Source organism: Hippocampus guttulatus, chromosome 23, assembly GCF_054856545.1.
Source record: "Hippocampus guttulatus isolate MCC_2025c chromosome 23, RoL_Hgut_1.0, whole genome shotgun sequence".
NCBI lineage: Eukaryota > Metazoa > Chordata > Actinopteri > Syngnathiformes > Syngnathidae > Hippocampus > Hippocampus guttulatus.
Window position 1 is genome coordinate 4,917,093 of NC_141283.1, and position 13,395 is coordinate 4,930,487.

Sequence of the window (13,395 nt, forward strand, 5' to 3'; positions counted from 1 at the left end):
TGTTCTGTACATATATACAGTATGTATAAAAACAATTCGACTAGTTGTTCAATGGTTGAGACAAGAAAAGTTTCAATTGCACCCATTAAAGGCGCCAGTTACATAGAATTGTATTTTCTTTCAAACATCATTGAAACTAGGACTTATGAACTATTGGATATATTTCAAAGCCAGTTTAGACGACTGAAGAAGCTCTTTGCCTAAGACTTTGACAAAAGTAACTTGAGCATACTATTGTTTTAAGTCTACAATACAAGTAATGACTGGTCACTTAGTGCTCACCACAGTTTATTTCAGAAAAGAAAACGCAGGCATCAAAATAACTGCAGGCAATTTCTCACAAAATATTCGAACCTATTCAGCCAAATTGTATATGCAAAACAAAATATGTTTCTTAATGTTAGTGTTCTTTTTGATAACTGCACAACTCAGGCCTGGACATGGGAGCCACTCCAAAGTGCTGCAGATGGATGGTGAGCATGCATTCGGTAGCTTCAACCGAGCTCTGTTCAGAAGGCTTTGAAGAGCTGGTTGGGCAAGTATCCGAGGTGGAGAAAAGACGTCTGGGCCTCTCTCTCCAGGTTGGCCAGCTCTTGCACCGTCGGGGCCAGCACGTCCACGTGACCCTTGTAGTTGCCACCTAGGACCACAAAGCAGCAGCGGCAGTAAATACGACACAAGGTACAGCAAGGTGTAAACTTCAGAAACACAACTTCAAATCTAATGGGGTTTTTTTTTTCTTCCCCATGAAACGTTATTCTATTCTGATGGCCAGTTTGGACACAGGACTATGAAACCCGTACCTCCCAGTGTCCTGCGTTGACCATAAGTGACCTTCCCGTCAAAGTCGTCCACGGGTACCTTGATGTCGGGCTCGCACTGGGTGATGGTGCACTTGAGGTGTTCCTCGATTTCTGACAGGAGCTGCGATTCAAAAGGTGAGAACAGACAATGCCGACTGTCACAACAACAAAACAAGAACAACAAGTGAAAGATTTTTGAATGCGAGGGCGCCAGTCACCTCTTTCTCATTGTACCAAATGGTGCAGCCTCCATCCTGCTTGAGCCGTGTGTTGTAGCAGCCTCTGCCTCGGTTTGGGCAGACGTGGTACCACACCTGTCGCCGCAAATATAACAATCCGTTGCCAAAAGAATAAGCAATAAAAATGATAAATTGCTGCTCAAATGGGCTACTGAAGGAATTGAGACACAAAGTATATGGGAGGAGACAAAAAGGCGCAGTATCATTTAGAACATTAGAGGGGGAAAAGAAAGTTCACTATAAATAGTAAGTCCTCTCTAAAGGGGCTGCAGTGGAAACGAACAAGAAAACGGGAAGCTATTTGTGGAATTACTAGATTTCTGTCGTCGTTTCCGAATAGACGTTTCGAATTGCTTGCAGATGACACAGGATGGAGCCAAAACACTATATTATTAGGCAGGGCTTTAGCCTCTCGTTGGAGATCCTCCTCTCACTTCAACATAGTTTGTATTGACACCATCTTGTTCACGTTTGTAGATAGAGCACAAAACCAGTGATCAATGGTGGCGAGAAAAAAAAAATCACGAACGTTATTAGGCAAGTAGTGAATCACAAATAGGCAGGTGAAAACGGTACTTTAGTTTAGGAACAATTCCAACGAAAAATAGCATTTGATTCAAATACGCTATATGTACAGGTATATGATAGAGTATACACAAACTCAAAGTTATCATGTTTAAAAGTTTCATTTTGTTGTATGCATGATTGACCTCGAACGCGTGTGTTTAGAGCACACAGAAAAAAGGGCCAACTTGAGCTGAATGAAACTGAGGCCTTGTTAACTGATAGTACAGACAGGAAGGTTCAACTTCGGGTGGGCAGCACGAAAAGATGTCCTTGAGTTTGTTACAGTGTCTAAATTCATGTGAAATCTACCCATTGTTTATACCGAGAGATGTTTTGGCCTCCGGGTGCCCACTTAGGGGCGTATGGGTGGACTGGGCTGAGAGGCGTGACATGTAAATGAAGAAGGGAGCGTTTTTCTGATATAACACTTGTAATTTGCATACACGATCAATAAAAAGCCGGCAGAGGCTGCAGAGGTCAGGTGTCAGTGAGAAGCGCACACTGAGTGGCTTCATAGAAAACTGCGCCTTCTGCCGGCAGCAAAGACAATCTCTTCCTGAGCGAACATCTCTGACAGTATGCCTTTACCACGAGCTTACAATAGTTAACTATTTCAAACGTGCTCAATTCTGCCAAACGGGCTGTAGTAAAAGTCAAGACAACGTCGATCAAACAATAAGAACTCAGCCTAAATATTATTAAATGCATGCGAAACTGCTGCCTAGATGAGCAGCGGGAGAAATTAAAATACTGGCCAATGTGGAAAAGAAAAAAAAAAAAAGAAACTTGAGGAAACTTTACCTTCTCTTTCTCCATGGCAACCAATGAGATGGCCAACCCCATTCTGTATGTTGAAAAAGGAAATACAACTTTGAAGATCCATTAAATAATCGACAAATATACCCGTTAAACTCCTCACCTCTCTGCTCGACCCACTCGGCCGATACGGTGGACGTAGTTCTGCTTCTCATCTGGCAGGGTGACGTTAATCACTGCAAAAATGGAGTACAGTTTAAGATGTAAACCGAAAAAAGTAGCTCATTCTTCATTTTTGAACACAAATTGTTGGCTGAACGGGCTGCAGTTGAGTCGGCCTTATATAATACGTCTGAATCGGCGCTACCGTAAGGAACCCCTCGGATGTCAATCCCTCTGGCGGCGACGTCGGTGCAGATCAGAAGCCTCACTTCTTTTCTCTGAGGACACAAGATGACTTCAAATCTTGAACAACATTAAAAACATTGGGCGCTCGTTTTGCAAGTTCTTCCTTGACCTTGAAGCGGTCCAAGTTGTTCTTCCTCTCGTGGGGCTTGCGATCGCCGTGAAGACACACACAGGAAAACTGGTGGTTTTTACTGTCGGGACCTGACGGAAAGTGACGATTTTATAATTAAAAAAAAAAAAAAACACCCAAGCTTTTTTATTGTATTTTCTTACCTCCTCCCTGCTGGATAAAGTATTGCTCCATGTTGTCACAGTCTATCTTGGTGCGGCAGAAGATGATGGCCTGGTCCATTTTGTGCTCTTTGACAGCCCTCACCGTGTACTCGCCTTTCAGCACCTTGATGGCCTCGGACCACATTTCTGGCAGACGCAAAATGCTACATTGACATATCCTTGGATCAAGTGCAGTATGCTATGTAGAAATGTTCCTAAACTCACCGGCTGAGTTGCCCCCTGGTCTGGTGTTATCTTTGGCATGGACCTCATCAGTCTAGCACAACGGCAAAGCACACACACAAAAAAAAAAACTCAGTTACAGTTTGCTGCCTAAACGGGCTACAGTGGAAAAGGAAATGCAAAGGATACAAGAAAACACGACCATTGAGAAATGGGGGACGGGGGGGGGACAGCTGACTGTAAATACCCCCAACTGACCCGGACGTGGTTCTTGCCCAGCCGCTCCCAGAGGCGGTCGGCCTTGGGGTTGACAGGCACGACCACGTGGTGCACGGTCTCGGGCACCGAGTCCTCGCCCTTCAGGTCCACCCAGGTGGGGAAGTGCATGATGCGCTCCGACAGTTTCTTCACATCGAACGAGTGGAGCGTGGCCGAGCACACGATCACCTGCACCCAGCCATCTTAAACGTGACGATCAAATTGTGTAATACCTGGTCGAGGCCCGTTTTTGCAGATCCCCCCCCCTCTCAGTACCTGCAGCCGTTTTCCATCAGACGTCACTTGAGGGATCTGATTATGGATTCTGTTGATGAAGTCCGTGTAGCCCGCTGTCAAGAGGCCATCCTGGAGACGACAATTCAAGCGTGGCGGATCAGTTGTGAACAACCGCAAACCAAAATCATCCAAAAAGGATTCTGGATCATCCGTACACATTCGTCAAGGACCAGAAAGCGGACTTGGGACAGGCTGAGCTTTCCGGTGGATATGAGGTCATCCAGTCTACCGGGGGTCCCCACCACAATGTCCACCTAAAAAGGGAGGGGACACCAATTGAAAAGGCAGGAATAGGAAGTCCACTGCAACTCAAGTTAGGTGGCGGGTACGTACACCTTGCTCCAGAGCGGACATTTGCTCCTTGGCAGCCACGCCGCCGATCACCAGCAACTCCCTGCCCAAAAAAATGAAAAGTCACATTTTTACTGGAGCGATGGGGACATCTACTGGTCAGCTATTTGCATTGCGCTTCAAGGAAAAGTAGTGAGGGAGCAAAAAAAAAAAGAAGAAAGATTTGCGTGGCACCTGAGTTTGGGGCTGACCACGTATTTTTTGAACTGCGTTACGTTGTTGAGGGTCTGCTCGGCAAGTTCCTTGGACGGCTCGATGATCAGCGCCTTGGGGGCGTTGCTGGACCCTTTCGCCTGACTTACTTTGGCAGTCCCTGCCACAAACAAACCAAATTCACGGTGACGATCATTCTCAGTGCAGCAGACAGTTTTTAATTGGAAAAATATGAACCTGTCTGCGAAGACGTGACCGTATGGGCGTCTGGTGCTTGATCCAAGGCGACAAAGCCGCTCTTGGGCGAATATTTGAAGTCCTCCCCGCCAAAGTTGAATTTCAGCTCAGCATTCTGCCGCACACACACAAAAATGGCATTTTCGATGTTGTGAGTTGACCTCGTTTGTGTTTATCATGACCAATATTAAATGTGTTAATCAATACCTTGAGTACACAGGACGCAAAGAAGGGCTGATTCCTGAGATTTTGAGGGATCTCGAAAGCCAAACCCAGATCATTACCTGGTTGATTTGGAAACAAGCACATAACACCAAACTGGGTGAGTCCTTTTACATTTTAAAATACGGATTCACTTACCGGACACAACATTAGATACCCTTGTGCAATCTAACGAAAGTTCTAATTAAATTTCATGGAACTGCTGAATGGGAATTTAGCACGATTTGGCCTTGGCAGCCACGCCGCCGATCACCAGCAACTCCCTGCCCAAAAAAATGAAAAGTCACATTTTTACTGGAGCGATGGGGACATCTACTGGTCAGCTATTTGCATTGCGCTTCAAGGAAAAGTAGTGAGGGAGCAAAAAAAAAAAGAAGAAAGATTTGCGTGGCACCTGAGTTTGGGGCTGACCACGTATTTTTTGAACTGCGTTACGTTGTTGAGGGTCTGCTCGGCAAGTTCCTTTTAAATGTTGACCTAAACAAAAGAGAATCCTACAATGGTCTGTTTTAAAATGACAGTTGAAGGTATAAGATAAGATATCCTTTATTTGTCCTACACTGGGGAAATTTACAATGTAGATGTGGACAAAAAAAAAAATCTCTTAATTTTGGGCTTTTATTTTGAAATGTTCAGTCATTGGTGGAATTGAAATTAACTGAACTGCTTGAGGTTGGAATAGTTTGAATTGGTCAAGAAATCTTATTTTGCGTTTAAAAAAATACAAAATCACTTACTAACAAAATTAGTTAATAATTTAAATACTGTATAACGTAGCTGAAATTTGTAGTTACAATAGGGGATGATATGAGGGACAGCTCTCACGTTGATGCAAAGCAGTGCAACCAAAATAGTCATTTTTAATACCTTCCACAACTGAGCATTATCATATGAAATACTATCATGACAAGACAGTTTATAACCTTAATAATAATAATAATAATACCATTTTTGGAGAAGGAAATGTGGCCTTTGTCCATGTCAAGGAAGCATCCGATTGTGTCATGCATGGTGAACTCCTGCAAAAAAAAAAAAACCCAATTTTTTTTTTTTTATATATATTTTTAACCGCGTGCAACGCCAACGCACTGAATGCAAATTTGGTGTTTCACCTCGCCGTAGCTGTCAAATTGCTTATTGTTCGATTTCTTCCCGGTTCCGCCAAAACCAAACCCGTACTTGTCGGTTCCTACGGAGGAAGGAAAAAAAGACATCGTCAAGCAAAATAAATTCTAATGATAATTTTAAGTTGGTTTTGTTGGGGGGGGGGGGAAAGTTTACCTAAGTCGAGAGCTGCCTGGGTGGTGGACCAGCCGATGCGACACAGCCCTTGGTCGTGACATGAGACCTCGTAGTAGTATTTCCCTGCTTGCACAACCGCACACGTGACAACGCATTGATCGATTGATTGATTATGCACAGTATAATAATACCTTCAACAGCAAACACGTTCAAAATCGTATGTTTTACTGTATTATCGTTTGTTGAAGAGTCTGAAATCTAGATGATGCGTTGTACGTTGTGGCAGACTTGTTTTGAAGCTAGCTAGCATTGGGAACATCCACACTCCATTAGCCCTTATTAGTAAAGCGTCCCTGGAGCGGATTGTGTTCAACCTCCAGAGGTTGCACGGCAATGGCTTACCTTTGGTAACACCCTTGGTGGAGCGGGAGCCGTGCCATTCCTTAAACTCTCGGCTCTGGCAGCACAGTCCGTCCGGCCCGATCGCTAAGATGAGGCGACAAATATGGGAATTTCAAAAAGTAGTGTAGTGTTGAACGTTTGCAATTTTTAAAATTTTTATTTTTTAATGCTCTTCTTACCGAATGCAGCGCTCCGGTCGTATGGGTTGATCTGCCAATTGTTGAAGACTGACAAAGAAGGCACCATATCAGCATTATAAATCACCAACAGAGCTCAATAAGATACAGTTCAAATGAGACATGAGAAATGAGACCCCCCCACACACACACAATTCCAAGCATGTGTGTTCATTTCACACTTATCCTTAATCCTGAGATTTGAACTTTCAGTTATTTCAGTCAACTTTTCACGACATGTCCCCTGGAACTTTTCTCAGTCACGTGACTACGTTATAAAGACGCTCACCAGCTCCGCCCGTTTTGATGTTGGCTCTGCCTTTTTTGCCCTGCTGCTGGTCGGTCAGCGTTTCATGCACAATCTGAATGACAGGAATGCTGAAAGCCTGCCAATCACAAACGTTTCATATCATACAGCTCGTACAACCTTTGACAAATTAAATTAAGGTCCATACTCACTCCAGTTTTACCGCTACCAGTTTCTGCTGCCTTCAAGTAAGGGAGAGAAAAAAAAGATACTATCAAGGATATCTTAAATACTATCCTTGTTGCAACTAACCACGTGTTTGTTAGATTTGTATGTCCAATCAGATTTCAGTCTCAATGCGTTGCAATAGTCATAGTCAAGCTAATCTCGAACTTGTTGTACAATGTTGTTTTACTGTCTGCACACCTTAATGCATTCAATAATCAGCACCTTTGGTGAGCATCCTGTATGTTGCAAAATATATTTATAGATAAATATCAATCCCCAACTCTCCAAAAGATGCACGTAGCACAAATACGTTTTTCGGAATGCACGGCCCACAACTGCGAAATGTTGACAGGCTCACCATGAGTACATCTCCTCCGCCGAGAATCAACGGAATCGACTCAGCTTGGATGTCAGTCGGAAGCCTGACATGAAATCATGGCAACAAAAGCACATTTCTGATTCACTTGACATAGACAGCAATTAATGTGCAAAGGTTATCAAACAACAAGTGACTTACAGCCAGTCCATTTCCTCCACAGCCTGCGCGATTTCGGGCATAACGCCCATTTCTACACAACACGACGTTAATTCACAATGAAAATCACACCAATAAAACACGTTGCGTTTAATTTTGTGGTCATTTATGAAGTTAAAACTCACCAGAAAAGGCAGCCATTATTGGTTCGAAAACCTGCCGGATGTAAGTGTACACGACTCAACACGCATGCACTTTTTTTTCTTTTGCGGATCGAAAGGAAACAGCACTGTCATTATGGTTCCGTGATAGTATTTAAACGTTGCACAATTTATATAGGATCAAAACAAATCTTAAATCAAATCTGTCGTGATAGTGTTTGATTAAAGCAATATAACTGAAATTATAAAAAAAGAAATGTAAACTCAAATTGAATGACAGGGACTTTATGGTTGAATATTTTTTATAAATTAAGAGATAGGCAGTCATTGACAATGAAAAAAACAATTATCGTAGTGAAAAGCGCTACATAATGTCTTGTTTTTAAAAGAATCGTTACGGAAAAAATCTGCGAAAAGCCGAAGGAAAAATTAGGATTGAAGATGGGATATGAAATGGCTTCACTCGTGAGAAATATCGAAGTGTAAAGTATGATACAAATTTAACAGAAGCAATATTCCTTTCCCATTATTTTAATAAAATCAAAGATAACAAGTATTGACGTAAAATACGAAAGGATTACTTTTTACATTTTAGTCCCTCGCGAGTTGCCGTAATCAACTATGACAGCTGTGCTTTGCAGTCAGTCAACATGGCGGACGAAAGCGTTCTCGAAGGCGAAGATGAGAACATTTTGTACGATTTACTCGTTCTTACCGAATGGCCTGCAGAGACTGACACTCAGGTTAGTCGGCTGCCTTTTCCAACATAAAATGTCGCGCATTTTTTTGCCGCTGTTACCCCAGAAAAGGAGCTGCAACGTCAAATAGTGACGTGGTGCTCAAGCCAATGCGGAGCCACGTAGCCTAAATATTCTCTAACTTCATGTCTATCAAAATAGTTTTTCCCTTTTCTAACCACTTATTGGTCATAAAACACACTTGTGAGAATTGATTAACTTTTTTTTTTACTGATGGATGCTGCACTCCTCTAACGAGGCAGTCTCAGGTCCATTTGGTGCCATTCATAGCAAAGAGTCATGAAAGACACACTATAATTCTATAAATATGCCATTAAATGACATACAAACACGTCTTTAATTGTCTTGTTTTTGCAGCTACGAGGCAACAAGGAACAAAATACCTCCCTTGTAGCAAAAGCAGTGACAGGTAAGGCACCTTGTCGCTCACTTTTGGTTGAAAGTGACATAGATGTAAAATTTATTTGCTGATCGACTTGCTTTGCATGCTGTGTAGTTTAAGTGTTTTGTCTTAATGTGGTTAGACGTGTGTGTGCTAAGTGATGCCTTCCTTTTCTTTTCTTCCAGGGCCATTTCGCATCATCCTGCACTATTTGTGGTACAGGTAATTTTAATAAAAAAGAAAATATGATAAAATCGTTTTGAAATGAGTATTTCCAAAATTGATAATATTTAATAAAATCATGAAGCAGTGCTTGGGTCGCATCAAAAAGAAAATGTTGACTGCGAGAATAAAAGTTGTGATTTTCCAATAAAAGGTTGAAAACAAGGCTATCTAAGCGCGGCCCTCAGCTTTTTTGTAGTGTAATTTTGTTTTTGCGATGATAGCTAAAGACATTGTGAAGGTTGCCGTTCTGCAAGTGCTGTCTCATCAAGGAATGTGTTTCTTTTCAATGTTGTGACGTTTTGGATGCTGTCACTTCCAGTCCCTCCAGCTCTTCTCTGCCGCTCGGCCTCCTGCGACTAGTGAACAAGCAGATTGGCTGGCAGCTGGTGCTGGCCAGGTACACGCACATACGCTAGCTCATGATCTTGTGGTAACCACACAATGTTTCTTTTTTTTTTTGATTGTTAATGGATCCGGCTGCCGTCGTCGTCCATTAGTTTAAGGCACTCGACGCGGCTTATTTGATTCTGTCTCTCTGCAATCGTCTTGAATATGTTTAATATCCTTGTCTTCAACAAGGACCCCTCCACTAATTGTCATTTTATGCCCCTCATGTTTTTTTTTTTTGGTTGTTTTTTTTACTCTGCAGTAACGGCAAGCTCCTTGCGGTGGTTCAGGACCAATGTGTGGAGATCAGGTAATTCCCGGGGCCCGTCTCAAACCGTCACAACATAAGCGGTCTTCGTATACTTATCTATTTAGGACGGAGTCTTTATTGCGATGAAAATCATTGGCATTATAACTATTGGGTCAATGTACTTCGGTACACCCCAGTTGTGTGAATAACACAATTCAGCCCACAAAGATAGACTTTGGGAGAAAGACTTTGAAGGCCAGATCGGATATTGCAAAGAAGCACAGAGATAAGTAACAACATTTTGGAACTAAGTTTTATGAGACTAATTGATTTATTGAGTGATTAATTAAAGGTTGAAACATCTTCAGTGATAAAAGATACGGGTATTAATTTGTTTTTGTTTCGCTATGATTGTTTGTCACTCCAGTCCACAGCACTTTGTATGCAGCAATGGTTGTTTTAAAGTGCTCTATGAATAAAACCCAGTTGAGTGGCAAAAATGAACCTTGTGGCTGAATGTTGTTAGCTGTAATTGATAAAAAGCTGAGCTGGGGCACCGCTGGACTGTTGTTAAAATCACAGCCTTTATTGGAAAGCCTCCACTTTGAGCCGCTGCGGGGGCACGTGGTCGGACGAAGGTCAAGTCTGCCAGCCTCTCTTCTGCGTCCATCGTTCCACTCAGTGTGTTAAAACACACAAGTTGGTGTGTGTGTCTGTGTGTGTGTGTGTTCACCATTGCTTTTTTTCTTTTCAGATCTGTTAGAGATGACTTTGGCTCAGTTATTGGGAAGTGCCAAGGTAAGTGTCACTTAGTCCTAATTAACATCATGTTTTGCTTGTTACCTATGTTTTCGCATTGCCAAATTCCCTGTCAAGTGAAAATAAACATCCTCTTCATTTGACCCAGCACAGAAAAGAGTCTTGTTGGCAACCCGGCCAAATTTGAGTGTTAAAAAAAGAAAAAAAAAAGTCTCCTCTCAAAGAGGTTTCAAAATAGTGAAAAATGAAGCCCCTCTTGAATGCTGTGTGCGTGTCCACGCAACGTGCTCATCTTCACTCAGCCTAGCTGACAAGCCGTGGATGGAGAAACCCTTTGTGGCTGCGATTATTTTACCCATCGGCAGTATTACATCACAATCTATCAACGTTCAGTAGCACTCCAGAGACGCAACTCAGCGTAAACAAGCAGTTCAAAAACATTGCTCGAATACGTCTCCCGTTGTGTCGTTTTGATTGTCTTCGTTGCATTCTAATGCCCACAAAATAGCAGGATATATATATTTTCTTTTTTTCCCCTTTAAGCATTTGCCTCTTCTCAGTGCATTGGCGTTGGCATTCTTGTGCACGCGCGCTCCCGCCTTACCTAAAGTCCGTCATCGCCCCGCCTGCTCGCTTACATAATTCATGGCTGTTGAGCTGTGATAAATGAAGCTTCTTTACATGGAAGGCGCGCTTGGCGGATTTTCCTCCCCGACTTCCACCCACGTGTTTTTGGGCTAAAAAAGCCATTTATGTGGAAATGGAGTCCCTCTCAGTAGCGGATAGCGCGTGTAATACATAATGGCGTGGGGTGGGGTGGCAGGATGAGGGTGGAATAGGAAGAAAAGATTGAAAAGGGAGCTAGAAGAGAGGACATCGGTGCGGTTTTGATGCTTGCCATCGCCCCCAACATTAGGTACCCCTGCGCAATCAAATGACAGAAATACTGCACATCAGGGGTGGCCAACCCACGGCTCGGGAGCCGCATGCAGCTCTTTGGCTGGTTCAATGCGGCTCCCGGGCTTTCACACGAATATTGTCGAAAACGCCTCGGTGATGGCGCTGCCATTAAAACAACGGTGCTTAATACATCGAACGTACTACGTCAGCCTATCACCAATCCCCTTACTTGATTGACATAGAGGGCAACCAATCAGATGACTGAATCACCGCTCATGCACAGACAGCGGCGCTATGTGCTAAGCTAATTTGTGTGTTTGTGTCTTTAGGTTTCATTTATGTTCGGGCGCTCAGGCTGTTGCTGTCGTGGCGTGCATGCATATGTGCGCGAGTGCATGGTCGTGTGCGCGTGTGTGTGTGTGTGTGTTCATATGCTTGCACGTGCACGATCCGATCGCGGGAGGTTGGTCAAGTCAAGTCAACTTTATTGTCAAATGTGCAACATGTGCAACATACAGCACAGATGAAATTACATTACTCAGGAGCGAGAGGAGCCGCTGCGGGTGCCCGCACCGCCATCAAATGTCGCTCCAAAAGTCGATCTTTGGGCAAAAAATTGTGTGTGTGCATGCATGCGTGTGTGAGGGTGTGTGTGTGTGTGTGTGTGTGCGTGTGTGTGTGTGTGGCTCCTTGCAGTAACACAGTAAAAAAATTGGCTCTTAGTCTCTGACTGGTTGGCCACCCTTGCTGTACATGGACAGATTAAAAAGTGATGCCTTCAACAAAGATAATGAGTTAAAAAAAGTACCCTCCTTGACAAATAACCTGACCCATATATCCGCTGTAAAAAATCAGCTGTGGCTCTTCAGCGTAAATGTTTGACCACCTCTGATCTTTTGTGCCCGCATGACTGTATTATACTGCCCGCTGGTAGTCAATTTGCGCACATCACGAGGATCTGCAATCAATTAATCACGATGCACAAATTGTTTAAGTCTTTCCATTACGTCGGTAATTATTTCGCCACAAAAAGGACATTTTTCCCTGTTGAAATGATTTCCAAGAGTACCTCTAAAATGTCACCAGGTGGCAGTATTAAACTAAAAACGCCTTCCAGTGTAATCTATCAGTCAACTACCTGTACCTTCAAACTGTGACAAGTTGCTTTTTTTTTTTTTTTTTGTAACTGTGCAACATTCAACTCTTAGTTTATAATAAAGTTCAGAATTCTGTTAAGTAGTCATGCGGGTGTGCCTAATGAAATGTCCCCGAGCCTTTGCAAATGATGCATTCACAAAGCTCTGCCTCAGTCTTGAAGGTGTGCAATTTCCACCTTTTCAGTGTCCTCTGGAGTAATTTGAGGCAAAGGCCCTCACTCACCCTGGCAGGTGTCAGATTTATTGTTTGTCACCTGCCGTGTCCATTTGTCTCCTCCGTGTCTCTTGTTCTCAAAGTCTCGTCATCTGTCATCTTTTATTTGTTGACCGCGTTGCCCACCAGGGCCCACATACGCATTTGCTCAGCCAGCTCATGCGACACAAGAAACGCCCAGAGTGCTGTTATCGTAAAATATGATCACGCTTTCTTCTGCAGTGCCAAAGGACCCCAACCCCCAATGGCGGCGGGTGGCGTGGAGCCACGACTGCGCCCTGCTGGCCTTCGCTGACAGCACGGGCACGGTTCGCCTCTTCGACCTTATGGGCAGCGAGCTGTTTGTCATCCCGCCGGTAATTGCACCCACACCCCGCACGTGTTCGCATAAACCAGTTTCTGACCAAAACAAAGAGCTTTTTGTGAAGCAACAAGTGTGAAGTCGATGCAACGTCTCCATCTAGTGACAAATGTTCATCATTACAGTGGTTTACAAACCTAAATTTCACAGACAAGCTGGGCCTCCTTCCGCACCTGCCCCTTCGGCAATGTACTTGCTCCCTTGGTTCTCAATAGGTTTGAGGGCAGGGGATGGTGGCGGCCACACAATGCCCCCCCACCCCCCCACCCATTTATTTCCATTTTGACATGGAATGACACATTATCTCATCTTTTGTCATTTCTA

General features: G+C 43.5%; 2 protein-coding genes across 3 annotated transcripts in view; one reads left to right on the forward strand and one right to left on the reverse strand.

Moving 5' to 3' along the window:
• Nucleotides 1-271: 271 nt before the first annotated feature.
• On the reverse strand, nucleotides 272-7,773 carry LOC147185844 (ATP-dependent RNA helicase DDX1-like). 2 transcript variants are annotated; one of them, XM_086104464.1, is made up of 26 exons: nucleotides 7,703-7,773; nucleotides 7,560-7,611; nucleotides 7,401-7,464; nucleotides 7,027-7,056; nucleotides 6,857-6,953; nucleotides 6,571-6,618; nucleotides 6,392-6,475; nucleotides 6,029-6,112; nucleotides 5,860-5,936; nucleotides 5,694-5,766; nucleotides 4,733-4,809; nucleotides 4,526-4,640; nucleotides 4,310-4,448; nucleotides 4,118-4,178; nucleotides 3,940-4,038; nucleotides 3,764-3,853; nucleotides 3,488-3,676; nucleotides 3,272-3,323; nucleotides 3,047-3,193; nucleotides 2,883-2,974; nucleotides 2,733-2,805; nucleotides 2,529-2,601; nucleotides 2,411-2,453; nucleotides 1,022-1,117; nucleotides 804-924; nucleotides 272-640 (listed from the first exon to the last, which is right to left on the reverse strand). In XM_086104464.1, exons 1-26 carry the CDS (start codon nucleotides 7,716-7,718, stop codon nucleotides 510-512), a joined length of 2,223 nt encoding a protein of 740 aa, XP_085960590.1. In that variant the 5' UTR covers nucleotides 7,719-7,773; the 3' UTR covers nucleotides 272-509. The 2 variants fall into 2 exon arrangements, with proteins under 2 accessions (XP_085960590.1, XP_085960589.1); XM_086104463.1 differs by having other exon boundaries at nucleotides 6,029-6,115.
• A 539-nt stretch (nucleotides 7,774-8,312) lies between these two features.
• The window catches only part of LOC147185845 (NBAS subunit of NRZ tethering complex-like), an 86,298-nt gene continuing 81,215 nt past the window's right edge, over nucleotides 8,313-13,395 (forward strand). The window contains exons 1-7 of the mRNA XM_086104472.1: nucleotides 8,313-8,421; nucleotides 8,794-8,845; nucleotides 9,004-9,040; nucleotides 9,363-9,440; nucleotides 9,693-9,740; nucleotides 10,435-10,478; nucleotides 12,933-13,066. Of these exons, the coding sequence (XP_085960598.1) occupies nucleotides 8,329-8,421; nucleotides 8,794-8,845; nucleotides 9,004-9,040; nucleotides 9,363-9,440; nucleotides 9,693-9,740; nucleotides 10,435-10,478; nucleotides 12,933-13,066 (486 nt within the window). The 5' untranslated portion in view covers nucleotides 8,313-8,328. The remainder of the gene's footprint in view (nucleotides 8,422-8,793; nucleotides 8,846-9,003; nucleotides 9,041-9,362; nucleotides 9,441-9,692; nucleotides 9,741-10,434; nucleotides 10,479-12,932; nucleotides 13,067-13,395) is intronic.

Coding starts and splice junctions, on each gene's coding strand:
- LOC147185844 (XM_086104463.1), bottom strand. Junction 7,465..7,559: donor GTGGAGGAAATGGACTGGCT/GTAAGTCACTTG, acceptor ATTTCATGTCAG/GCTTCCGACTGACATCCAAG. Junction 1,118..2,410: donor TTGCCATGGAGAAAGAGAAG/GTAAAGTTTCCT, acceptor TTGCGGCGACAG/GTGTGGTACCACGTCTGCCC.